This window comes from Boleophthalmus pectinirostris, unplaced genomic scaffold, assembly GCF_026225935.1.
Source record: "Boleophthalmus pectinirostris isolate CB_2022bp ecotype Guang Dong unplaced genomic scaffold, ASM2622593v1 HiC_scaffold_967, whole genome shotgun sequence".
Classification (NCBI taxonomy): domain Eukaryota; kingdom Metazoa; phylum Chordata; class Actinopteri; order Gobiiformes; family Gobiidae; genus Boleophthalmus; species Boleophthalmus pectinirostris.
The window spans coordinates 1-25,000 of record NW_026571563.1 but is presented as its reverse complement, the minus strand read 5'-3'; the positions used below and the strand labels follow the sequence as shown (position 1 = coordinate 25,000).

Below are 25,000 nucleotides of genomic sequence, written 5' to 3'. Positions count from 1 at the left end.
ACCAAAGAAGCATGCACAATGGCACTGTTGCACACAAGGAATTCAGATTGACATATGTAAATTTACAATATTGACTGGTTTGGCCAATAGAAGAAGGGCTTGAGCTCAGCCACCCTACCTGCTCTGCTTTCCCCTTTCTGACAGCAGTCTTTCCTTTATTCCCGCCCGTTTTGGGTGTTGCCTTGTTCAAGCTTTGCGGTTCATTGGCTTGTTTGTTTCCCAGAGATGGAGAGGCAGATGCAATAATGGTAGGCTGCACCATCCACTGAAAGTCTGGGGTAGAGGAAATTGCAGTGACTGTTGGTACAAACGGAGTGTCTTGACACACCTCCTGAAAGAAATGATATAACATCCATAATGACAAAAGGGAAAAAAAAAAAATCAGTAGCACTAGCCTATAAAATATTTATTACATAGGCTATGTCTAAACTAATTCTTTAAACAGAAAGGTAGTGTGTAGACAGAGGATTTCCTATGTAACCAATTACATTTTCTTGAAATATATCCAACCAGAAATAGCCCTCTCCAGATCAATATTTGACTTTATCATTGTCTCTGACGTCAACACTGACGCAGAGCTGCTGTGGAGTCTCCTGAATGGATTTATTTTTCTCAATGAACCGCTGCATCGACACGCTCACATTTGGTCCCAGGACGTCGGAGTCATAACAAAACCACACGCACGGCTATGATCGACCATTATTCCTCGTAAGCTATATATTTGCTTGAGAAAATATGTGAATGGTGCAAATACATTTCAAAAATAAATTAAACGAAAGCAGTTGGCGATATGAAACCCTTTTAAATCCTGTAACCATCCCCCACACAAACCATAAGCGTGCCCCAATGGTTATAAGGGTACATGCATGAAACGGCTTTATAGGCCAACATATGTGTGAAGACAATACCTTTGCGTTGCTTTCAGATGAGGAGGCTGGAGAGCTCGCATCCTCTAATGTCTTCTGGCCCAGTGTCCCAGTAGGAGAGTCTGGCCGGCAGGTGGGAGACATAGCATCCATGTCAGACGGAGGCTTCATAGAACACAACGGAAGAGATGTAATCCTGATCAGTATCCAATGATGCTGTGGCTTTCCGTTGGGCAGAACGGCACGGGTTCTCCTCCAGGTATATACCTGGTAACTGGACGACTAGAATGCAAGCCCCTCCTTTTATGCTCTGCTAGAATTTTATGAATGAACTAAGACTGTACCATCCAGTGTGGGAGGGGTGCACAGTCAACAATAGGCCTACACCTCCAGATTCACAGAAATGTTTTTTTTTCCTCGACATGTTATAATATACATCAAGACGATTGGTTAATAAAAATATATATTTATTTATTTCATCATAATGTAATGATTCACAGGATAAAATGGCACCTTCCTTTTCATTCACAAAAATGTCGTCCTCATAAAATGTGATGTGAGAAACGTTATCCTATTTTTATCCTTCTCAATGCCATATTTCTTGAACAATGGCACCTAGACACGACTGTATGCGTGCATTTTTATTTGTAAATAAATCGTGTAAATAAATAAATCGGTCGACGACAAAGCCCCTGTAACATTTCATTACAAAAAATTACTGTTTTCTTGCAAGGTCAAAGAACTTTGCGAGCTCTCCTCTTCAGTCTTCGGCTAAGTCTCGGTGAATGCAAAATGTACTTGGGCAGTGATATGAAGATGCTGAACACGTGGGGGCACACAGATCACGTGAAATTACCTAGAAAACATCCTTGGCCCTTGGCCACATACATCCATATACCACTGACAAAAAGACACGACTATGGACATTTCCATTAGCTATGGTGTCTATGGCTACTTTTCTCATTTTACTTTGCTTAATAAAATGTCAACCATAACTAGAGCGTATGCTCTAGCTCCAAAGTGAATCTTGGAAACCATTACTTGTCTTTTTTTTTCTTTTCTATCATTGAACTAAAAAAATATAACTAATCTATTTCCACAGTTGCCAAGCTTTGTACATTCGTCTGAGCTTTGGCAGGTTGGGTCTTTGTAATCTCTGCAGAAAAAAAAAAAATTCTTTGTCTTTTGCAAACATTTCTGTCTGTCAACATTTTACAATATGATATTGAATGTTACCTTTTCCTCGTTGTCTATGTGACGGAGGTCCACAAGTGGTGCAATAGAAGGACGTCCGTGAGCACACTGGAAAGGCAGCTGGCAAGCTGACAAAGACGCTACCAGGCTGAAGCACTCATTTTTATTCAAGATGTCATTAAATTTAATTGCCCCTAATAAATAATAATATTATAGATGTAAAGAATGTACTAAGTAGAAATATTTAGGAGAAGCTAAGGAGTAACATACCATGACACGCAAAAGAGGCCAGCACTTTTTGCACAGTGAGGGGCAAAGTTCCTTTCAATCTACCAGCTGAACGGAGTAGCTGGAAAAAAAAAAAAAAACGATGCTAAATCATAGGTAAATCAGATACAAGTAAAAGCTATTTATGATTACCTCAATTTGTTCTCGAAGATACTCCTGACAAATACAAAAGCAAGTGAGCTACAGTAAGCATTAAATCTGATGCATTTCAGAAAAATAAAAACTGTCACCAACTTTACCTCTATTAAAACTTTGATTACTGAGGGCCTGCCCCGTCTTCGTTCATTTATATCCTTTTCTGTAAAGCACAGTGGTACTTTTCCTATGAAAATCCTGGAATCTTCTTTCTGTGAGAACATTATTTCCAATCCCAAACTCTGTAAATGCGCTTGACAAGACCTGGGGAAAAATGTGTCATAAGAATGGTAGTACTATCTTTAGGTTGTGTAAATGATGATGTTTGGTGTTTCACCTAAGAATTCTTTGCTCTTCTAGGGGCAATTTGACTTCCAGTGGAGGCGAAATAATGGATGAAGACAACCTTTTTTCCCCTGGAATATCTGAGTCATCTTCATAAGCATCTATGGATTTAAGTAAATTTGTCACATAATTTTACGGCTATTAATGCTTTTAATTAAGATATAATAAATGTATTCATTTCTTACCAGCTATAAGATTTTCAAGTCGGACACGTTCATGTGCAGCATGTTGATCCATGAGCACCAAAAGGTTTCCTGCTTTTAAAGGGGACATTTATAAGATTCTAACCATGCTATAATGGGGTTACCTCATCATTAGCTTAGTCAGAGTTATTTCACTTGATTCTTGCATGTTTGAGTAATCCTGAATTATCCTGCATTTGAGACTTGAGTGCTTAGAACATTTACTTTTTCATCTACTCCCACTTCCTTGTACTTTGATTATTCAAAGATGATTCCAGCTCATACATGTTTAAAAATCGAATATAGACATTTTTCAACAATAAAAACAGGTAAATGCAAATGCTTCGGTGCCACTACGAAGAGGCGGAGCCTCTCAGTTCTGCAATTTTAACGGTTATAGTACCTGTCATTCTAGATCAATATTGCAGTTTAACAGGTAATGACAAACAAATAATGATCTATATCTATATAAATACCCAAAGAAAAACATATGTCTTCTATAAAAAGTAAATATCAGGTATAAGTACCAGTACCAGTTAGTGAGGTAATACAAGCCAGTAATCTCACCATTTGATTCACTCGTACTATCAGCCAGGTCTTCTGTAGTATTAATTAGACATGCAAGAAACTTCTTATCCACTTGATTAATTACCTATAACATAGAAGCATAGTAATGAAACCATTTATAGCAAATAATGTTCAAAATCATTGCACCTTACCTTCATTGTGGGGATCATAGCTTTTGAGAATCGATATGGAAATAAAATGTTGTGGACCTTTACAGCCAGTCCATCAGCACGGCCATGCGAAATGTCCACACAAACCTGCCAGTACAAACAGAGGTCACAGTCAGTACAGTATATTTAATAAGTACACAATAAAGCATATTATGTTTTTCTAGATATTAAAAAGTTAAGTACTCTTTCATATTCATTTTACCTTTGGTGGTCTGACAAACACTGGATTATTCCATTTTGAGTACATTGAATAAAGAGAATTGCTGTTCTCATCATCACCTTTAGAAAATAGAAATTAGTTATTATTATTTGAATCTGTTCAAGATGTCCTTTCTTGCATGTGTGCCTACCTGTCCCTGAGATATCTCTGTCATCAAGCCCTGACCAACAAACTCTTTCTGCTCTGGATTTGGGCAAAAATGGTAGCACTAGATCCATTTGAAAGGGATAGCATATGTATTCCATCCCTACATTCAAAAGTTATTCAAAATACTAGCCTTGGTTTACTCTTGCAATAGTTACCACTCACCTGTTTCAGACAAGACACTGATGGCCATATTGGTTACATCTGAGGTACAGTACATTTCTGTTTGTTCTGTTGATGGTTCTTCATATTTGCTGAGCCCGGTGACTTTGTTCACATAGACCGTCTTTCCCACAGATGAATCATAGTGAGGAACCCAATCATCTGATATGGTCTTCTGTATCTCTTCGGTCTGATCAAGACTGGTAATGTGACATGACTCTGGTTTGACATTGACCTCGGTGTTGCAAGACTGTTGAGTGCAATCACCGGAGATGCTATTATTGTTTGGTGAAGTGGTCTCAGTGGTTGGAAACGGTGTAATACAAGGGTCTTCTTTGTTTTGTCTTAAATGGCAGAGTTTGGATGCTATGGACCTCTTCTCTTTAATCACACAAGTAACAGGTTTTAATTTAGTAAAAGCTGTAAGAGTTGGAGGACTCTGGATGCTGTGCCCATGCTCTTTGGCATTTGTAACATCAAAACATTGTGGATTTTTTTCACAGTTTGAATTATCATTAATAAAACCTTTGCATTTAGAGCCTTCAGGCTCTTCAGAAGGTTTATTATAAATTCTTCTAAATTGGTCGAGAGACTGAGAGATATTTGATAAAGAAACAATTTTTCTCATTTTAACAGGTGCAGGTCCATGAAAAACCTCTTCCCATGGTGTCTCCTGGCTGGTTCCTAGTGATATTTTGCGTTTAGTTCCAAATGCATTTTTTCCTTGTTGAAATCCACTATTTTGTTGCTTTTCAATTTGAAGGATTTCATGAACAAAAGGATCTGACAATGTGACTTTTCTTGTATTTATGAAACTGTCTTGAGATGCAGTAGACACAGCACAATTTGTTAGTACATGTTTAGAAGTCTTTAATGCAGAACTGACTTCTTTTGGAAGCTGTTCATTTGCAATGCTGCATCTTTCATCAGATGTGCTCTCTTCTTTTAAATTAATACATTGTGTACTTGAATTTTTATCTCCAAATGGCTCTGAATTTAGTTTTGAATCTTTATTATTTGCATATAAATTCTTCTGCTGTTGTTCAATGTCATCATCTTTGCAGTTTATCTTATTACTGTGTTCTGTAGTGTGGCTTCGATGAACGCATTCAGATGACAGTACTATGTCAATACCAGCATCCATTTTAGAAAAATGACTTACACCGACATCAGCGTTTGTATTGGTGTGGGTTGTACCATTAATCTCTGTCTTTGGTGACTCACTTTCCAGGTCATCCTGGGAAAGCTCAGCTTCTAGATTCTCCCTTTTGAGGAAATCTTTCACACTTTCTTCTACGCAGTGCAAAATTCCATCCCAGTCTTTAAATTCAATAAGAGTTTTGGCAGGCTCCAAACAGACGTCATATTCAGAGTAAGGGCATTTAATATTAACAATAAATACCCCATAAAGGTCTTGGCTACGTTTGAGCTTTGGACTCCGGGTCATAGTGTGGTCCTCTGGACTGTCAGTTTTCTGACTCAAGTAGCTCAGTCTGCGTAGGAGACTATTGAGAAGCTTGTGTATCCGTGTCCTCAGCAGTAATCTCTCATTGATATAAAGAAATTGTAGGTTGTTATTATAATGCCCTTCTTTGCCGATGTAGCCTGTGACTTCAAACTGCCCACTAGTGTAGTTAAATTCTCCCAGTTTCTGTGCACGAGCAAGACTGTGGATCTGAACAAACCTGTAATAAGTGTTTCTAGCTTTGGGTAGCTGCACCACCATGGTTCTTGTGCAGTCGTTCTTCAGACTGAAAGAAACAGATGGGTGCATTAGAGAGATGGCTTCAATTCTTTGCCTGATCCTCTCATTTTCCAGCACAGCATCCATCCTCTTCCTGCGAACTGGCATGTTGTTGAAATAGTTACAAACTGTGACAGTAGTCCCAGCTGAAGGCCTGGTCGTCTCCGCTTCAAACACATCCAAGCCCGTGCCTTCTCTAAAGATCTTTATATATGTTTTCACAGATTCTTTAGTCCTGGAAGAAATTTCAACAAGTGAGGCGAAGGAGATGATGCTTGCAAGTGCCTCTCCTCTGAAGCCATAACACCTGAGATCCTCCAGGTCATCCAGGGAGTAGCATTTGCTTGTAAAGTACCTGTTTCCTACACAGCCAATATCTTCACGGCTCATTCCTCTTCCATTGTCGATAACTTGAATTTTGAAGGCGTCCATGTCCACCCTGACGCCTACACAATTGGCCCCTGCGTCTATGCTGTTGACTAAAAGCTCCTCGACACATTGCTGTAACGAAGGAAGGGCGATACCAGAGCGAAGTTTCCCTTGTACCTCTTTAGGTAAGCATTTAATCATAGCTTGTTGCATTTATCTTTAGAGTTAATGCATTAGTCTCACCCGACTCTCACCAAGTGACAGACAAGCACGTCAGTAGATTAAGCTAGCACGGTTAGGAACGTCGAGCAACCGGGTTCACAAACACGTCGAGATTTTATTGCAAAAGAAATGTAAAATATTAAGTAAAATGATAAAAACTGGCTGGCCCATTTGTTTACAGTCAACAAAGCGCGTAATGATGGCCAGGAAGTTTGTGAAGGCCAAACTCGTACAGTGCTGCCCTCATGCGGTGCGGTTGCGAAAGACCAACGACACGACGCAGCACGTTTTTTCACAAGAAGCGTCACAGCGCAACCTACTGTACAAAACATGTATCGTACATAATCGTTTATAAGTTCAGATATGAGACATTTAATTATTCTGATTTGAAAATAAAAATAAAAGCAATACGATTATGAAATGATTGTAACATATAAGAATAAATGAAAATGCAAAACAAATAGTGGACTCACAAACAAAAAAAACATTTCAACTTCAGGTGTAAGGGAAGGCAGGAACCCTTGTTCAGTCTATAAAATAACATGTTTGAGATAGTTTTTTGTTCTTATGTCATAAGTTAGCCAGTAGAAGGATGCACACCAAATATTTTTCCACCGCACAAATTTATTTGCATCATCTGCCAACAAACATTACCATCTCTCCGGTTTATTCATAGAGTGATAATGAGTCATTAAAATTCATATGTTAATAAATAAAACGTATCCTACTTCAGGTCAGTAGTAGTCAAAATACATATTTGATGTAGATTATTAGATTACTTAGTAATGTTAAATGAGGAGTGAGTCAAGCATTCAATAGTTTTTTCATTCTTGAATTCTGCCTTTGTTATGTGTGACTTTGGGCTGCCTGTAGATCTGAGCCATTCTTGCATTTCTTTGACTTTGCTTTTTGGGCCTTGTAGCTGTCCCTTAACAGTTCCAGCACTTGTATTTTGGACCCAGCCTACGAGACCAAGCTTTCGTCCCTCTGCCTGAAAAATAAAGACACATGCAATTAGGTTCAATTTAGGACATAATATAAAGGATATTTGTAGAAACCACATTTATAATAAAGGAATATGTTGATGTAGCAGATGTAGATACTGTAGACTTTCTGTGGCAGTCTCATCTGAACAAAAGTTTAAAACAAAAACATTTGTAAAAGGTAGTGTATTGTGGAGTAAAACAGTTCACTTGAGGCAAAAAAAAAAATGCTGTAAAACTCCTCTAAATGACATTACAAAGTGGAACAGAGAATTTTGACCTTTGGTAATGTAGACAGAGGGATAATGCAGGATTACTCAAAAATGTGTGAATGACACAAAACACAACTCTGTGTTTTTCATGAAGTAACAGATAGCACAGACTGCCCGACTAAAAGCTCACAGGAATCAGTTCTGCATTTAACACGTCTAATTCATCTTTTAGATATTTTATGAGAATAAGTTTTAATCAGTTGGGAAAAACTTGCTCTTGCCTCCCACAATAGTGCAACAAAAATCTGCATAGTACTCTTCATCTCTGCTCATCATGCTCTGCTTTGCAGCTGACGTCATCAGCGTTCCCTGGGGGTGTGATGCTAATGTAGGCACTTCTCTCTCTGAAGCTTTGTACTCAAGCTTAGACTGAGCTTTATTTTAATATAATCTAACCTAACCATAAATAAGTAATCAGGTGGAACAACCACAGCTGAACTCATTTGTGTCCAAATGTCACTCTCAAATATCAGTCACAGGCTTGCTAGCTACTTTTTTGGTAATTATTGTGTGCATTATGTCACCACGATAACTGATGAACATTTCGCCATAGGCATTAAGGCAGAACACCCCCAGCGTGATGTCGCTGCAAAGTGTCAATTCAGAATTTAGGAAGGTCATTCCAACTTCAAACTATATCAACAACTTCTGATCCATGTACTGTATCATGATCTGTTATTGTATGAAACTCACTTGTGTGTATTTACGAAAAAATACACCTTGCACCCTGCCAAATATTTCATAGTCCACTGAAATAAGTTCTTCATCTGACATAGTAGATCTAAAAAAAAAAAAAAAAAAGAAGAAGAAGATCAGAAAACCGATCCTGGCTAGCTACAGGACAGTTTGTCTATGGACGAAAGCAAACGCAGGACCATCGGAGCATTCTGTTAAGTTAATTCCACACTTTGCTAGATAAAACATGTATATACGTGGAATGATTTACCTGGATAAAGTTGCAAAGATGTATAATAACAGTAAAATAAACAGGCGATAGCTGTGTTTTTGAAGCATCCGGGATCTCTGGCACAGACCGGAAGTGATGTTCTGTAGTCCAATCAGACGCGGGAGATGCTGGTTTCTAGGCAACGACACGAAACACAGAGGCTTTTCTGTTGAGCTTCAATAAATTACGTTTCCTGAACTGTATGTTGAGCCTTTAACATCGGTGAGTAATAAATGCTATTGTTTTCCTTATTTAATCTTATACTCTTATATACTGGCAGTCAGAGGCCAATTTTACCACACTAAAAACAGAAGTTACATAGGTCATTTTTATGAACACTGTATCTTGTTCTGTCTACATGGATTAAAAGTTGGGTCACTGTTGTTTGAATTTGCACACTCCTAGTAGTTTGTAATTAGCATTTAGATATGAAATAAAATATCACTCCTAGTCAATATGAATTCTTTGTTGTGTTCATGTTATAGGGAATTATTTAACGCTAAAGGAACACAATCCTGACACCATGAACTCGAATTCAAGGAAACCCAAACTGGCTCAAGAAGTCTGTGGTCAAGGAAGAAGTCATTTTACACCAAAACAAGGCAAACTGACCAGCAAAGAAAGAGATATGGAAGAGAAACCATTTCCAATCAAGCCTGTTTGTCCCAAAAGACTTGTCAAGTCCAAGAAATCTGAAGATGTTCCCAGTAGTACCTCACTGGGCAAAGACACGTCCAGACTTCTTGCTGGAGAACTACAGATGACCAAAGTAATTCAAGAAAAACAGCTGATGCTACAGAAGAAGCTGTGGAAAGTTGAAAATGCATTACGGGAAAGGATTCAGCGTGATAATGCTGATGTTAATGTTTATGGGGGCAACCAAACCGTGGAGAAGAAACATTACGAGAGACGACAAGAAAATGTGCATCCTGATACTAAAACTAAGCAGAGGACAGAAACGACTGAAAGACACAATCCCAAACAATATAATTTCAAACAAGACACAATAACAAAGAAAACTGAACAGTGCAGGGAAACACTGACAATGAGGAAAGAAGAAAGCAGTGCAAAATATATTAAGAGTGAACAAACACAATGTCAACAGAAAGCTAGCCCTAGGTTGGCCATAGGAGAAAAAGTTATTGCAGGAAAAACATTGCATGAGGAACTTAATCTCCCACAGATTTCTTCTACTCTGTCCCGGAAGCTTGAACTTGAGACCCCAGATAAAAACATCAAACTTCTTCCATGCAGCATCTGTAAACGAACTTTCATGCCAGATAGACTGGAGAAGCATATGCAGATCTGTAAAAAAGTGAAAACGACCAGGCGACCGGTGTACAAGTCACACCTGTATAGGATCAAAGGATCAGATATGGAGGAGTTCTGGAAAACAAAGGGCAGAAGCAGAAACCCTGAGGTAAAGTTTTATCTACATTAGGCCTGTCCACACCTAACAAGTCACTAATTAATATTGTCTTGTTTGTCCTGTAGGTACCACAGAAAAAGAAGCAAAGTCAATACAATAAAACTTAGTAGTGATACTGCTATATGTATACCATTAGTGATAGGCTTAAAGCATATAAGAGACAAAGTATATATATTTCAATCATTTAATAGAGTAGAGAATATAAACAAATATATTTACAAAACAGGTGAGGCACAACAATGGTTATATTTCCACAAACATTAAAAATAAAGTGTATTTCTCCACAAATGTTAAGTTTTGTAACTTTGACATTCCACTTTATTTTCCTCAAAGCAACACATCATTATAATATTAAGGCTAACACTCACTGTAAACAAAACAATCACACTTTTGCATAGGATTGTCATAGCAAAGTATGGCTTACATATTTGCATATCAGAATGACAGTACCCAAGGCAGATAAGGCAAAAACATTATAGACAAACATGAATGACAGAGCTTATATAGCATGCAAAGATTGCAGGTTATAGGACCATATATCATTTATAAGGACAAACTTTTCTAAATAAACCTTTCAACTGTAAATCAGCAAAAGGCGCAAGCATGAAACTGTAAAACAGCCTGTAAAAAAGTCAGTAGTTTTAATTTATAAAATAAGGTATGCTTTTAAATAAAATGTTTATCATGAATGGCCAGACACAACAACTGGTACTGAGGCTTTGGCACTATAATATGAAATACATTTCACATTTCAAGACCGCTGTAATCCAACTACTGCACTGAATTGACATGACATGGAATCAGCTATGCTCCTTGACTTCTTAAAGGACAAATTTCAATGTATTTGAATACAATTACCCCAACTCTGTGCTACCATTACAGCAATCGCACGTTTTATATATCCTTTTATGACACTGTCAAACCCACCTTGTTTTGTGATAAATATTTTTTATGTTGAATCCAGCCAACATTTAAAATCACTGTTACCTTTGTTTGGAACTCGGTATTGTGCACTTACACGTAACAGCTGAATTATAAAGCTATGGTAGCTGTCTTTGGGTACAAGTGAGGCACTGCAGAACACTACCAACTGCTTGCATGATTAATGATTAGCATAATTGGCTTTGTCAAATAAAAAAATATTGGGCTCAAACACTAGCCCCAGCAGACCTGCCTCCATGTTTCTTTAACCCTGCTGCTCTTCCGCCTCCATCCCTAGGCATTTGGTCAGAGTGGTGATTACCATTGCTGTCACATCCTTGGTGCGATAAACGACTAATTGCTGCCCACAGTCTTTCATTCTCTTTCTTCTGCTCACTGACCTAAAAAGATTAAAAGATAGCATCAAGGTCATGCACCACAACAGATTAAATCCAAGAGCTTTCAGGGCTGTAATATCTAACCTGCTTTTCCAGCATTTGTATCCTCAAGTCTTGCTGTGTCACTGTCTCACGCAACTAAAAAACAGAACCAATGACCATCATCCCATGTTGATTGTTTAACTGATTATATCATGATCGTAACTTGAATACCTGTGTAACCTCACAACTAGCTTTGCATTCTCCTCTTCTACACAAATCAGCTTCTTCCAATCCATTTAGTCTACCAGAGCTCATACGCATTGTCTGTAAAGAAATAATTGTATTACATATTAATGTTTATTAATTTAATTTTTATACCTGATAGTGCAAATGCAAAAAGACTGGGATGGCCATTACTGGAAGTTCTTTTTTGGTGCTAAGTGCAGCTGCAGCAGCCTTGAGCTCTTTCAGCTCTTCATAAGGCAGGGTGACGCTCTCTGAAAAAGATGAAAGCTGGCTGGGAATAGACTGCATAGGATCATCAGGCATTGGGATGAACTCTGCATCTTCAAGCTCCTAATATTACACACACAGTTAGTTAGCACCTTTCCACATTTGAAATGTACAGTATCAGTCGTGTTTAGAAATCCAATCCCAGTGGCATGTAATGGGAAGACTATAATATGTTTGACTCTACTGTATGTAAACAATGCTGACAAACCTTTCTAAGCCACAGAGGACAGGAGCTGTCTCCAGATGTTCTTGACATCATTGGTGTCTCCAAAAGAGACTCATCAGTCTCAATTTCCACTGTCCCACCAAGGCCTCTGTCACGACTCTCTGTGTCTGAGCCTGCCTCTATATCCAGATCCACTGTGGATGTGGAGGCTCCCTGACCAATACCTAGAGTAAAAAGCAAATGCTTAATGGAGGTAAAGTTAATCAACATACATATATAACAATATTTACCGCTCCCAATTGAAAGTCCACTGCTGTTTGAACGGATTGTCTTGGAGTTCAGGACCTTTTCTGTAAATTAAATTAAACATTTTCAGGTGTGGAATGAATGAAAATATGGTCAAACACATTGTAAGAATACAAACCCATTATAATAATAGTATGCCAGCCACGGCAAGACAGATCTGGTACATGATGAAGCGATCCAAAAATGGGCCTTGGCATGGCAGGGCACACCTCTGAACCAAAGCCTTTATCTGCAGGCATTCCAAGTCGTCCGTTTCCAGCATTTCCCCATGCAAAGATATGATTGTCTGCCAAAAAATATCCAATATTAAGCCTGATACGCTCACTCAAAATCTAAAGCCTTGTATTGTGGTCAGTAAGCTTACCTTCAGTGGCAGCGATGGTGAATCCATCACCACAGGACACTTTGGTCACTGTCTTTCCTCCAAAAGGCCCCACAAGAACTTGAACACCTTGGTGCTTTTTAAAGTCCTTTACGCCTAGCTGTCCATACTTGTTGCATCCGAAAGTCATCAGCCTCCCGCGCACTTAAAAGGATCAAAATTATGCAGCATACTTTTACAATCATGTTATCCGGTTCATGTTCTAAGTCAGTTTAGCTTTATACCATCAATAGCAGCAGTGTGGCTTTTTCCTGGAGCAATGGTCTGGATTTTAAACAGCGACAATTGTTTTACCAATGTCAAGGTGGTTATGTACGGGATTCCCTGGAAGCCCTAAAACAAACCAAGTCTTACTTTAAAAATATCAAATGAATGCACTTGTGTTGTTCAGGACATACTTCTCCAGGATGGTTCTTTATACCAGAGTAGCCCTGGTTAAGACCCAGCTTGTTGAATTCATTATTTCCACATGCTAGGACTTTTCCTGTATCTGTCAAAAAGAAGGTTCCATCACTCCCACATGACACAGATGAGATTGTGGCTCCTTTGGCTAGCTCCACCTAGAAAGGAATTCAAAATGTCACTATTCCAAACAACAAATAAACATCATGCTAATTTCCTTACTTGCATTGGAGAAGAGAAGTCATCCTCACATTCAAGGCCAAGACGCCCTGTAGCACAATGTAAAATCACTTCAGTCACTTTGTATTATAACAAAAACAATATTACTACTAAATAGCAGCTAGATTACCAGTACCTGATAATGAAGAAGATTAACTTCAAACATGAAAACCAGTAGATCAATTTTGACTCAATCCTCAATTTAGAAGGATAAAAGTAATGAATAAACTTTGCATAAATGTGCGTGGTTCTTTAGGGGATTGTTATTTTTGTGTATATTTCAGTGTGTAATATTATTTAAATTGATTTGTTGTGGGGTTAGGGCAAGGCATAGAAATCTTCAGCAATTGTTTAACAGAATTTTAACACAAACACAGACTGAATGCTATATTTTTTATCTATTGTCAGGTTACTGTCTCCACCTCCTGGCCAATTTTTGCAACTACAAAAATATGGCATTACTGTCTCCTAAAAAGGTGACATAAAACAATAGTTTGTACCATACTCTCCGCAGCCCCAGGAGTAGATGACTCCGTAATGGGTCAAGACCACCACATGGTTGTCTCCGCATGACACCTGCCGAACAGGACGCTCCTCAAAAAACTCCAACAGAACTGGCTCCAGCACCTCCATGCCCATCTCTCCCTCCACACCAATGCAGCCATAGTAGTCTGAGCCAAACATGTACATCTGGTCCTCATCTGGAAGTGAAGATTATTCACATTGTTCACAGTGACCCACAATGACCCAGAGTGAAATGTAAACATTGGCCAAGGCACACAGGAACTTACCAGTGACACAAGCAGTGAAGTCAGCTCCACACGCCACCTGTCGCACAGCCTTTCCCTGAAGCTTTTCTACTTTCTTAGGCTGTCGATATGAAGCCTGGTCCCCATGCCCGAGCTGTCCCACCATTTTTGCCCCACCTTGGACATTCTGAACAGATGGTAGAGTTTGTTGCAGCGACCCACAACGGCAGATATGTTTGAGCAATGTTTAACAGTGATACTCACAGCCCAGGTGTATAGTTCTTTCTCCACTGTCACAACTGCAAAATGACTCTCTCCTGCGCACACATGCTGGGCTCCACTGCCTCCTTTAAATGCATCTAATTTCTGGGGGGTGAACTTTCCCCCACCCCAGAAGTACACCTCCCTGGATCGTGTTGTTACTATAGCAACAGGGGTCTCAGTTACTGTGTTTAGCCTAGATAAAAATGAGAAATGATGTTAACTATTGTATGGTCAATGGCAGATAAAACTAAAAGCAGAAGAACATACTTTGGTTTCTTCATTGCAGAATTTAAAAGTGCAACACGCTCCTCAAGTTCCCTAAAACAAGGTAAAATTTTATACTAAGTAAAGTATGCTCTGAATGATACAATGATTGTTTATTATCTTACGATCTGCAGCACATAATGAAAGGTTGGTCCAGAACCTGATCAGCAGTGGGCCTCTTTAGAAGGATCCTACAATGTAAAAATAGTTTTAGCATTTTATTGCAAAGTAAAGTCTATGGCATCTATAAACACAAAAGCATTGTACTTACTTGATCAAGACATTGGTAAACTACATCAATCAGTTTTGACGAATACACATCAGAGTTTACTTCCATAGTCCAGTTGCCCTGAACTATTTTTACACACAAGTTAAGGGGGTTCTATAATAAATAATAAGAGAGACACAACAAATAATATTTGACATAAACATGTATAGATGATGATTTTTTTTTTTTTAGAAAAAGAGGAATAATACCGTAGCATCAAATGTTCTTGTCAGGGTTAAGACTTCATAAAGAACACAGCCCATGGCCCAGATGTCTGATTTAAAGTTATACTTTGCTCCTTGGCACAGCTCAGGTGACATGTAATACGGTGTTCCCACACACTGCAATCAGAATGCAGAAAAAACCCAACAAAGATTACCATAAAATATCAGCCACACAGCCACCATATTACATAACAACCAGCCAGCAATGCTTTGTAATAAGTCATTATTACATAGATTATCAAATATATTTATATAACAAATAGTTAATTCATACCGTCTCTGCCATTGAAAATTCAGAGTCTAGTTTTTTTGCAAGACCATAGTCACCCAGTTTGATCAGGTCGGTTTTAGTCAGGAAAATGTTCAAAGTTTTGATATCTCTGCAAGAAAATATGAACAAACATAAATTCATAACATTCAATGCATCCTTACAAATAATTATTTTCATTGGTAAATAAAGGCAGAATGTACCTGTGTAAGATTCCTGCTTTGTGAATGTGAGTCACCGCTGAGGCAATCTGATATAAATACCATATGACTACCTAAAGAAAATAAAATGTGATATGTTATTGTGGCTACAAAATGAATGTTGGACATAAAGGATTCCATCATACCTCCTCACTGAACAGTTTTCCTTTTTGCTGAACAATTTTATCATAAAGATTTCCTCCTGTAATATAAATGTAATTTAATAAGTCAGTTAAAAGAAGGAAAAAAGTGCAGTCATTTACCATTACAATATTCCAACTCAATGAGTAAGGTGTTTTTATCCATAAAGTGATTGAAATAGGCAATTATGTTGTTATGTTCCAAGATAGAGAGGATGCTTATTTCATTCATCACATCCCTGCGCTCCTTTTCAGAGAGAGAGTTGAGATCTACCTCCTTCCACACCACCAGGGAGTTATCCTACAATTAAAAGAAGACATATTTGAACAACAAAAAAAAACTTTTGATGACACACAATCAGCCCCAAAGGCATGATGGGAAGGCATTTTTCATGCTCTCACTCAAGAATGTCTCACTGGGGTACAGAAACAGAAGAGGTAGGGTCACACCAAGATTCAAAACAAGGCAGTATAAAGCAGTAATAGACAGGTAAGGCACATTTGATTGAGCACCCCTGCTTTACGTGGGCTATACAGTTATGTGTTCCAGGGCAGTGTGCAAGGACCAAACTTACTTCAGTTCTCCTGTATAATGTGGCTTCACCAAACGCCCCCCTTCCGAGGATCCGGATAGGAATGTAATGCAACTTCTCCTCTTCGCCATTAAACGAGCTCGCAGCAGACCGCTCACTCACCACCGACCCGCCGCCCAGCTCCGAGTTTAGAGAGTCGAAGTGCCTCTCATAGTCCTCCAGTGACATTTTCCTGTCGTTCAGCGCTTTTGATGGAAATAGCACGAATATAGGCCCAATGATATCTGTATCAAAACAACTTGTAGTAAAGCATAAAGGCGTGTATCCTGAAACGCCCGCAGCTTAGCATAGCACGCCTCAAAGTTCACACAAGCACTGTCATGACTAAATGTAACTTAAAAACAACTCAGATTAAGGTAAAATACTGCAAAAAGAGTACATGCAAGAAAAGTAGATGCACGGATGTAAAGTAATAAAATGCTAACTCCGGGATATGAGGCCAACTTGGTTAAACAATTCAGAATAAAACCTTGTCGCGACATCGTGATCTTTCGTGTTTTACTTTGAAAGAGCAAGTCCTTTTCCGCTATGAGGACACATTTCACATACATGAAACGAAAGTGATGTCTAACTACAGGAACTGATAATAATATTGAGTGTCCAGGTATAACAAACAATAACTATGTGCCTATAACTAAAAAGGTCTTGCGCTCCAGCTTTTGTGACCCAAATGTCCAATATTATGAGAGGTCCTGATCCACCACAATGTGTACAAGACACTTCGGGCTTTATCATATCATTAAAAGAAACGCAATCTGTTAAATCTAAAACAGTAGACAAGGCCCATTAACTACTGAGTTTGTAAACGCAGGTTATAAGCCTATCCACTAGAGGGCAGCAGTAGTCTAGGTAATGTGAATCATCTCCTGGATTTAATTGCAGTTTGGGATTTAGATTTTTTTTTTTTGTAAATGATCTGTGTTATTGGGTGCTGCATTGGGTGTCTGACAACACTGGGGACTTCCAAGTCAGACTTGAGTCACTATTTTTAGGACTTGATAAAATGGACTAAAACTTAGGACTCGACTTGGACTTGAAGGTCAATAACTTGGGACTTGACTTAGACTTGAGATCTGTGACTTGAGAAGACTTCAGAAGACTTAAGAAGTTCTTTTAAATCTGAATTTATTCTATTCTGACTGTAATGATTCACTTCAAGATCTTGTCAAGACATTTAAAAAGGAAAAAATAGCATTTCTACAACTCTAATATACTCAATAAATACTCATATATAAATATACTATGACTTTCTAAGTACAACTTCTCTTAAAAGTCATATAAATTGCAAAAATCTAAACTGGTTTAAAGACTTGAAATGACTTCAAGCTCAAAGCAGCTGACTTGGACTTAACTTGGACTTATGGGCCAGTGACTTGAGACTCGACTTGGACTTGCCTGTATTTGACTTGGGGCTTGACTCGGACTTGAGGTCAAAGACCTGAGACTTACTTGAGACTTGCAAAACAATTACTTGGTCCCACTTCTGGTGTCTGATATTGTAAAAATTATTATATGGTAAACTACATTTGTAAGACAACGTAAAACAACTGTATGTAGCCTGCACTGTAGCCTGTTTTAATAAAAAGAAACTACAAGCACAACTGAACTGGGGTTGCCAGTGCCTGTATAGAGAGGATACATATGCATATTTCCCATTCAGAGGCTGCACTAGCACTGATTCATGACTGGCTGCAGGTGGTGGGGATGAGACAGTGAGGATTCAGATCAAAGGAATTTTAGATTTTAACCAACTGGATTTCAGCTTTGGAACTGGCAACCAAAAAGAAAAGAGAGACTCATGTGAGCCTCTTTCTGTATACTCATATATTGTTAATTTTAACACTTTTACCATGTCATATGGGGTCCACAATAAAAAGAGTTAAAACTACACTTTCACAAGTGTAAAAGGCTCAACACTAGTAAAGTGATGTAACCACACTCCTCATAGTTGAATTTGACACAGATTAAGATTAGATTTTTTATACACTAGTGTATAGTGAAAAATGAATAACTCTATATTGCTATGTTTTAAGACTTTATGAAGTAGTAATAGTGTAGAGTGTTCTCCATTTCACACTATTCAGTAGTAACTCTTGCTTCACTAAATACAGTGTAAATGCTGTGGTCATTGTAGATCATAATCCCTTTTACAAATGCAAAATAATGAAAACCACCACAAAATTCCATTTCAACTTGAGTTGTATTAATGCACATCATACAACCAACACAATTTAAACAAGTCATATGACACAATAATATTTTTTCAAAATCCAACTGACAACACAAATTCTCTATGCCCTCAACAGTTGGTCATAATGACTGTCACAAATTTTTTAAAGTTGATTTTTCAATGCAAGCTTTCGATGGATGAATCAAGTTTTGAATGGAATTCAGGCATGCTCATCTCCAAAAATGAGAGGAGCATGTCTAACTGTTTGAAACAAGATCTTCTCTCCATTTATATAAACATAACAATGTTCACAATAGAGGCAGTCCTGCTAATTATGAAACATTAAAATTGCAGAAACTTTTTATCTCATTCACTCTTGGGGTTTCTTTTGACACATCCAACGTCCATGTTGTAGACAGTTCTTTGAATACAGGTGTAAAGTTTGTGAGAGTCTGAGAACCAAGTGCCTTAAAGTGTTCACCAAATTCAGCCAGGTCAAAGATGAGTTAAAAAAAAACTTTGTCCTTCCCACTTCAGTCACAGATACAAAGGCCAAGCAGGCTCAACCAGCAAGAAATCTGTCCATACCGATCTGTAAAGTAAAATATAGAATAGAATAAATATAATATATTGAAGTAACCACCTTGCAAAACGGGCTATGCAATATTTAATGAGCCATGAATAAAAATTACAAAGTAAATATATAGTAAATATATTATGGTGCATATATCATTATTTGTTTATTCCTATTACGCAGGTTGTTCTTTTGCATGAGCTGTATGTTTTTGTATACAGGAACCATTCAAATAAATGGTAATTTGAAAAGGGTAATTTGAAAAAATTTAGCCCCTTAGAAAAGATTTTTTTAATGCAAGACCCACAAGAAACAAAACATCCAAATGCCATTAATCATGAAAATAGAATAGAATAGAATGAGATTGAGGCAAAAAATTACAACTACTTAGTACATATATAAAATAAAAAATAAAAAAGTCCAACATTAATGTAGTGTAATATTCAAAATAGACACTTTTCAAGTGTTTGACGTTAACACTGTCAATCAACAACTACTTATTTTACTCTACAGCACTGTCATAGCTGAAATAACTCTTGACTATGTTGAAACATATCTGGATTTTCTTTACTTTACTCATTTGAATTTGCTGTGTAGGAATACATTTGCCTTATAATTGTTAATAGTAAAAGCTATATTTGATTTGAACATGTTTACTTCATATCCGGACATAAGTTTATAATTTTTTCAGTTAAAATTTTACAGTTCCTTCATCACAAAATGAGTGCAGTTTTTGAAGCTCAAAAAATCCCACCTCTCATAAAAACAGTCTATTGTGACATATTGACACATACTGCTTATAAGCCCTGAACAGTGGGCAAACAGATCAATAGCAGTCTGTTACCTTCTGCAGTACCATGGATTCTGAGTATGACCAGGACATGTCACTTGAACAAAGAATTAATAAGAATTTGAGCAGTAGAAAATCTCACATTCGGCACAAGCCATTTAGAAAAGGTAGGCATCCAAATTCACTTTTCAAATTGAGTTTAAGTAACTTTAAGTTTATTTCTGCTTTGTGACTACAGGAGTTGTGTTTGGATTTCCACTATACCGTGTGGTGTTACTATGTCTGACCCTGCTCGATACTGCTCTGCTGATAGCTGCATTGGCCCTGGGCATGTATTGTGAGTAACTCTACATATACTACAATTTAATTAAAATGAATCAAGATATCATGCACATTTGTATGGATCATTTTCAAATATTTTCTGAAGGTATCAAGAGTCTGACCTGGTAATTTAGCCAATAAAGTTTGAGCAAGGCCACCCGATTCGCAAAACAACTATGTATTAATGAATGAAAAAAATAAAACCATAAAAAGAATGCACTAAAAATTATTAAAATATTCGAATGGGGGCTCACAAGGTTATACTGTTTGCTGAATGCTCACAGTGAGGAGGGTCAGTGAGTCACTACTCTCCATGTTATTGGGCAAAATACTTCCTTCTCATTCTGAAACCATAATGTGTGACTGGTTACAACAGAGAGGACATTTATCATAAGAAATGAAAAACAATGGGTAGAGTAAACACAAATTTACTCATGTAATAGTAACAAAATAATAACTCAAATAGTAAATTTACTTAGTACTTTGCACTAAGTAGTGGTCCAAGAAATTACTCAAGTAAGAGTAAAAAAGTATTTGGGAAAACTACTACTCAGATAAGAGTAACTGTTGAGACAATGTAACTGAAAATACAAAACATTAAATAATGCATGTCTGGTATTTTCAAATGATAGATACAACAATTAGAAAAATAAATAAATAAATAAATCATAAATCAGAAGTAAGAGTAGTGTTACTTCAATAAAAATATTACTCAAGTAGGAGTAAAAATATGCTGTTAGAAAAGTACTCTAGATTGTACAATTTCTCAAGTAAATGTAACTGAATAATATAACTGAGTACTACCCACCTCTGGGTACAGGTGCCAAGGTCAAAGATTTCCAGCAGGTCACTGATTCTGCCCTTGCCCCCCTTGTCATTGAGAGGGACTTTCTTCGTAACCAAAGCAATATTGTCAAAGAGAAGCAGACGGCTCAGATGGCGCTGGAGAATCAGCGCAGAGCTCACATGGGGTTGAAGTTGCAAATCAGACAACTCCAGACGGTCACTGATGGACTGCAAAGTCACATCCAGGAACTGAGAGCAGAGAAGACTCAACTGGAGGGCAACAGAACTTTATTAGGTAAGACTAAGAATGACTTAAATTAAAACTAGAAACATTTCTTTTCTGTTTAATTCTGCATGTTTTTACGGCAGAGAACAACTGTGGCAGATGCCCTCCTGCATGGCTTCTTTTCAAAAACTCATGCTATTATTATTCAATACCTCCACCCAACTCTAAGAAGAACTGGGCTGACAGCAGGGCAGACTGTATCAGCAGAGGAGGTGACCTGTTGGTGATCAATAACTTGGAAGAACAGGTAATTTTAATGACTGCAAACACTAATGCTGATTTAATGGTAATAAAATAATAGTTTGCTCTCACATTCTCAAATTTGATGTTGTCATAATTTCAGAGGAAGTCTATTTAACTCTATGGCGATTGGCTACACAAAATCTTAGAACTGACAAAAATCTTGTCTTCAAGGTTTAAACTTTAAAGGGCTCATATACGCTATATTCTGATCTATGTTATAATGTTGTTTCCTCATTGAAAATGAACCTGGAGTTGTGTTTTGTTTCATTCACACATGTTTAATACACAAACCCTGCATAATTTGGCATGGTTCTTCTCTCAAACAGAAAACACTCTGTTACACCTAGTGATGTCATTTGGTAATACAGGAAGTACTCCACTATGCTTTTAAACTCCATGCACCTTCACTAGCCCAGGAATTGCCAATCTCTACTATAAACAAAAGGTAAAAGGTTAACTTGAAAACTACCACAACATGACATCACAAGGTGGAACAGACTATTTTAAGCTTTGGAGATGTAGACAGAATATAATAATAATAACAAAAGATTACTCAAACATGTGAATGAAACAAAACAGAACTCCAGATATGTTTTTGGCAAAGTAACAACATCCTAACATGGCTTAAAGCTCAGAAGAATACATTTTGTGCAATATAGGACCTTTAATAATGCCAGTACTTTCTGGTTATCTATTCTGACAGAGAATATGTTGAAATTTGTACTAGTTTTTGTTTCAGTAAAGATGTTAGAGAGATATTAACCGTGAACACAGCCAAAAATTGTGCAACTTGAGAAATTCCACCATAGAATTCTGACCTGCACTTGAGCTTGATTTTGATCATAGGCATAGAAGAATGTGACATGAACCCATCTTATGTACAGTGCACAGTAATATTATGGTCACCAGTTATTTCTAGTTTCGCTCATAGATGACAATCAACAACAACTATCCAAAGATAACTGCTACTGGACCTCAGTGGAAGATGGGATTCTGGATAGGACTCACTGATACTGTGTCAAATGGTACGTGGGTCTGGGTGAACAATGCCACTGAAAACAATACAAGGTAAGGCAACCGTGTTTAGAATAAATAATTTTATGAATACAAGCAGAACTGTCATTCACTCTGTATCTGATCTGTTACAGGTACTGGCAAACAGATCAGCCCAGCAATGAAGAAAGTCTGTCAGGACATTGTGCTGCCTTTGCTCGCAATGTACTGTCTTGGAAATCATGGTACAATAGGAACTGTGAGAATGATGTGTTGAACTGGATATGTGAGATGGGGCCGAGGTAGAGAGGTGTTCAGCAATAAAAATTAATATCAGTGATGAAACTTAAAGGGCCTATATTATGCTATTTTCTGATCTATGTTATAATGTTGTTTCCTCATCAAATCATGTATACAGGTATACGTGTGGTCCAAAGCAAGAAAAATGATCTGACGAAGGCATTTTGCTTATTTAAAAATAAAAAATACAAAGCTTTTGGACATTGGCTGTCTAAGTGTGCTATGCATTTTTTCACTTTTTCATTCACACGTTAGCACACACAAAGCCTACAAACTGTATTTAGCCTTATATTTTTGTTCTCTCAAATAGAAAACACTTGTGCCACCTTGTGATGTCATGTGGTAATACTGGAAGTGCTCCACTGTGTTTTTAAACTCCATACACATTCACTATTTCACATTTGGATAATTTCAGACACAGAATTTCCAATCTGTACTACAGAAAATATAAAAGGCAGTGGTTAACTTGAACATTACCTCTACATGACATCACAAGGTGGAACAGGGGATTTTGAGTATTGGAGATGCAGACAGACTAATAATGCAGAATCACACAAACATGTTCAAACATGTGTGAGTGAAACAATACTAACATTCTGGGTATGTTGTTTATGAAGTAACAACGTTTTAACACGGCTAAAAGCTCATAACCAATTTTGCGTAATACAGAACCTAATATTTATCAGTCTTAATAAAAGTGCTTTAAAAATCACCATAGTCTCATTCATGCTTGTTGACTAACTGGAGTTTGATATGGTTCTGTGAATATTTAACTGGTTTGTAATGTAAACAGTGCAAAATACAGGGAGAGCAATGTCCTTGTCCTCCGACACATGTGCACACGGACTGAAAACCCAAAATGGAGGAAACAACATACAACAAACTGGGTCAACCAGACTTTAGTGAGGACTTTTCTCTCCCTACCAACCAAGATGAACAACAAGGTAGGCATAATAACCATTTAATTTGTCCAAATTACAACATGACTGACCTGTTTCACTGATGCAAAAATATCTCTTTCTCTTTGCAAAGTGTCACTTTCAATGGGGAGGCTTGATTCAATTGTGAATCATCAAAAAGTGTTAATCATAATTCTCTCTGTGCTGGCTGTTGTCCTACTCTCCATTGACATCGGTCTGGGCATCTACTGTAAGTCAAACATTATTAGAATTAGTAGTGGCTGTTATTTAATATATTTGATTTTTAGCTTTGTGCATTTCTTACAGACAGAAATCTGACTGATGGAGAGCGCATTATAAAAGACATTAACTCTGAAGTTGCCAAATTACAACAAGCTTACAAAATTGCAATTAACACAAAGCTTGAACTGAGGAAGGAGTTGACGAAAGAGACTAATCTCCAGAGGATGACCAAATGGGAACTTGATCACCTGAAGTCAAGACATGAGGACTATCAGAAAGAGTCAGACAAAATTCTGTCATTAATCACTGGGTTGAAATCTCACATACCTTTACTTAGTGAGTACATTTGACACTAATATTGATAGCACTATAAAATTATTTAAACCTTTTTTTTTGGTTAATAGAGGAGGGTTGCAGACACTGTTCACCAGGATGGAATTTAATCAACTCTGTTTGCTACTACATCCCTTTCTCTGAAGATATAAATCGCAGATCATGGGAGGAAAGTCGTAATTATTGCAAGAATTTTGGTGCTGATTTGGTAGAAATAAACAGCAGAGAACAACAGGTGACAACTTATAGTCATAATTATTAGTGAAAATAAAAGAGCAAAATGTAATAACATATGATTTTCTTATTTCAGCTGGCAATTAATAATTTAATCACAACCTATCATAACCCATCAGTGCATTACTCTGCCAGTGGCTATTGGATTGGAGCACGAGATGTGGACGTAGAGGGGACATGGAAATGGTTGGATGGAACACAACTCACTGAGGGGTAACTAAATACAGAATGGTTTGTGCTCTGCTGCATTTATAAGCACTCCACTTAAATCCATCTATTTTAGTTTTTGGAACTTGGGAGAGCCAAACAATAGCGGAAATGAAGATTGTGC

General features: G+C 37.5%; 6 protein-coding genes across 8 annotated transcripts; 3 read left to right on the top strand and 3 right to left on the bottom strand.

The window, feature by feature from the left end:
- Positions 1–1,316: 1,316 nt before the first annotated feature.
- mlh3 (mutL homolog 3 (E. coli)) lies at positions 1,317–6,802 on the bottom strand. 3 transcript variants are annotated; one of them, XM_020919553.2, is made up of 12 exons: positions 4,277–6,802; positions 4,098–4,214; positions 3,950–4,026; positions 3,730–3,834; positions 3,578–3,662; positions 3,014–3,085; positions 2,821–2,929; positions 2,588–2,747; positions 2,481–2,504; positions 2,331–2,409; positions 2,103–2,254; positions 1,317–2,022 (listed from the first exon to the last, which is right to left on the bottom strand). In XM_020919553.2, the coding sequence occupies exons 1-12, from the start codon at positions 6,597–6,599 to the stop codon at positions 1,957–1,959; spliced, it is 3,369 nt and encodes a 1,122-aa protein (XP_020775212.2). In that variant the 5' UTR covers positions 6,600–6,802; the 3' UTR covers positions 1,317–1,956. The 3 variants fall into 3 exon arrangements, with proteins under 3 accessions (XP_020775212.2, XP_055004132.1, XP_055004133.1); XM_055148157.1 differs by having other exon boundaries at positions 3,014–3,082; XM_055148158.1 differs by lacking the exon at positions 4,098–4,214.
- Positions 6,803–7,168: 366 nt separating this feature from the next.
- On the bottom strand, positions 7,169–8,939 carry acyp1 (acylphosphatase 1, erythrocyte (common) type). The gene is made up of 3 exons (XM_020919763.2): positions 8,810–8,939; positions 8,557–8,644; positions 7,169–7,599 (listed from the first exon to the last, which is right to left on the bottom strand). The coding sequence occupies exons 1-3, from the start codon at positions 8,875–8,877 to the stop codon at positions 7,384–7,386; spliced, it is 372 nt and encodes a 123-aa protein (XP_020775422.1). The 5' UTR covers positions 8,878–8,939; the 3' UTR covers positions 7,169–7,383.
- Positions 8,940–9,001: 62 nt separating this feature from the next.
- Positions 9,002–10,415, top strand: LOC129407372 (zinc finger C2HC domain-containing protein 1C-like). The gene is made up of 3 exons (XM_055148159.1): positions 9,002–9,031; positions 9,295–10,229; positions 10,304–10,415. The coding sequence occupies exons 2-3, from the start codon at positions 9,333–9,335 to the stop codon at positions 10,343–10,345; spliced, it is 939 nt and encodes a 312-aa protein (XP_055004134.1). The 5' UTR covers positions 9,002–9,031; positions 9,295–9,332; the 3' UTR covers positions 10,346–10,415.
- Positions 10,409–16,984, bottom strand: LOC110155292 (serine/threonine-protein kinase Nek9). Its single transcript, XM_020919378.2, is given in 24 exon segments — positions 10,409–11,560; positions 11,642–11,695; positions 11,771–11,863; positions 11,957–12,115; positions 12,261–12,442; positions 12,509–12,568; positions 12,643–12,810; positions 12,889–13,050; positions 13,131–13,239; positions 13,305–13,466; positions 13,531–13,577; positions 14,028–14,228; positions 14,319–14,463; positions 14,541–14,733; positions 14,808–14,858; positions 14,930–14,985; positions 14,987–14,995; positions 15,076–15,186; positions 15,282–15,413; positions 15,571–15,676; positions 15,768–15,838; positions 15,911–15,966; positions 16,028–16,205; positions 16,480–16,984. Coding segments are annotated over 24 exon segments (2,865 nt in total). The 5' UTR covers positions 16,666–16,984; the 3' UTR covers positions 10,409–11,386.
- A 3,074-nt stretch (positions 16,985–20,058) lies between these two features.
- LOC110155451 (CD209 antigen-like protein C) lies at positions 20,059–23,110 on the top strand. The gene is made up of 6 exons (XM_055148160.1): positions 20,059–20,198; positions 20,270–20,368; positions 21,173–21,433; positions 21,508–21,671; positions 22,599–22,735; positions 22,816–23,110. Exons 1-6 carry the CDS (start codon positions 20,099–20,101, stop codon positions 22,964–22,966), a joined length of 912 nt encoding a protein of 303 aa, XP_055004135.1. The 5' UTR covers positions 20,059–20,098; the 3' UTR covers positions 22,967–23,110.
- Positions 23,111–23,769: 659 nt separating this feature from the next.
- Positions 23,770–24,997, top strand: LOC129407371 (C-type lectin domain family 4 member M-like; the record flags this gene model as incomplete). Its single annotated transcript, XM_055148156.1, has 6 exons — positions 23,770–23,904; positions 23,993–24,109; positions 24,187–24,438; positions 24,507–24,670; positions 24,746–24,882; positions 24,953–24,997. Coding segments are annotated over exons 1-6 (800 nt in total), but the record flags the coding sequence as incomplete, so codon positions are not given.
- Between the last annotated feature and the right edge of the window lie 3 nt (positions 24,998–25,000).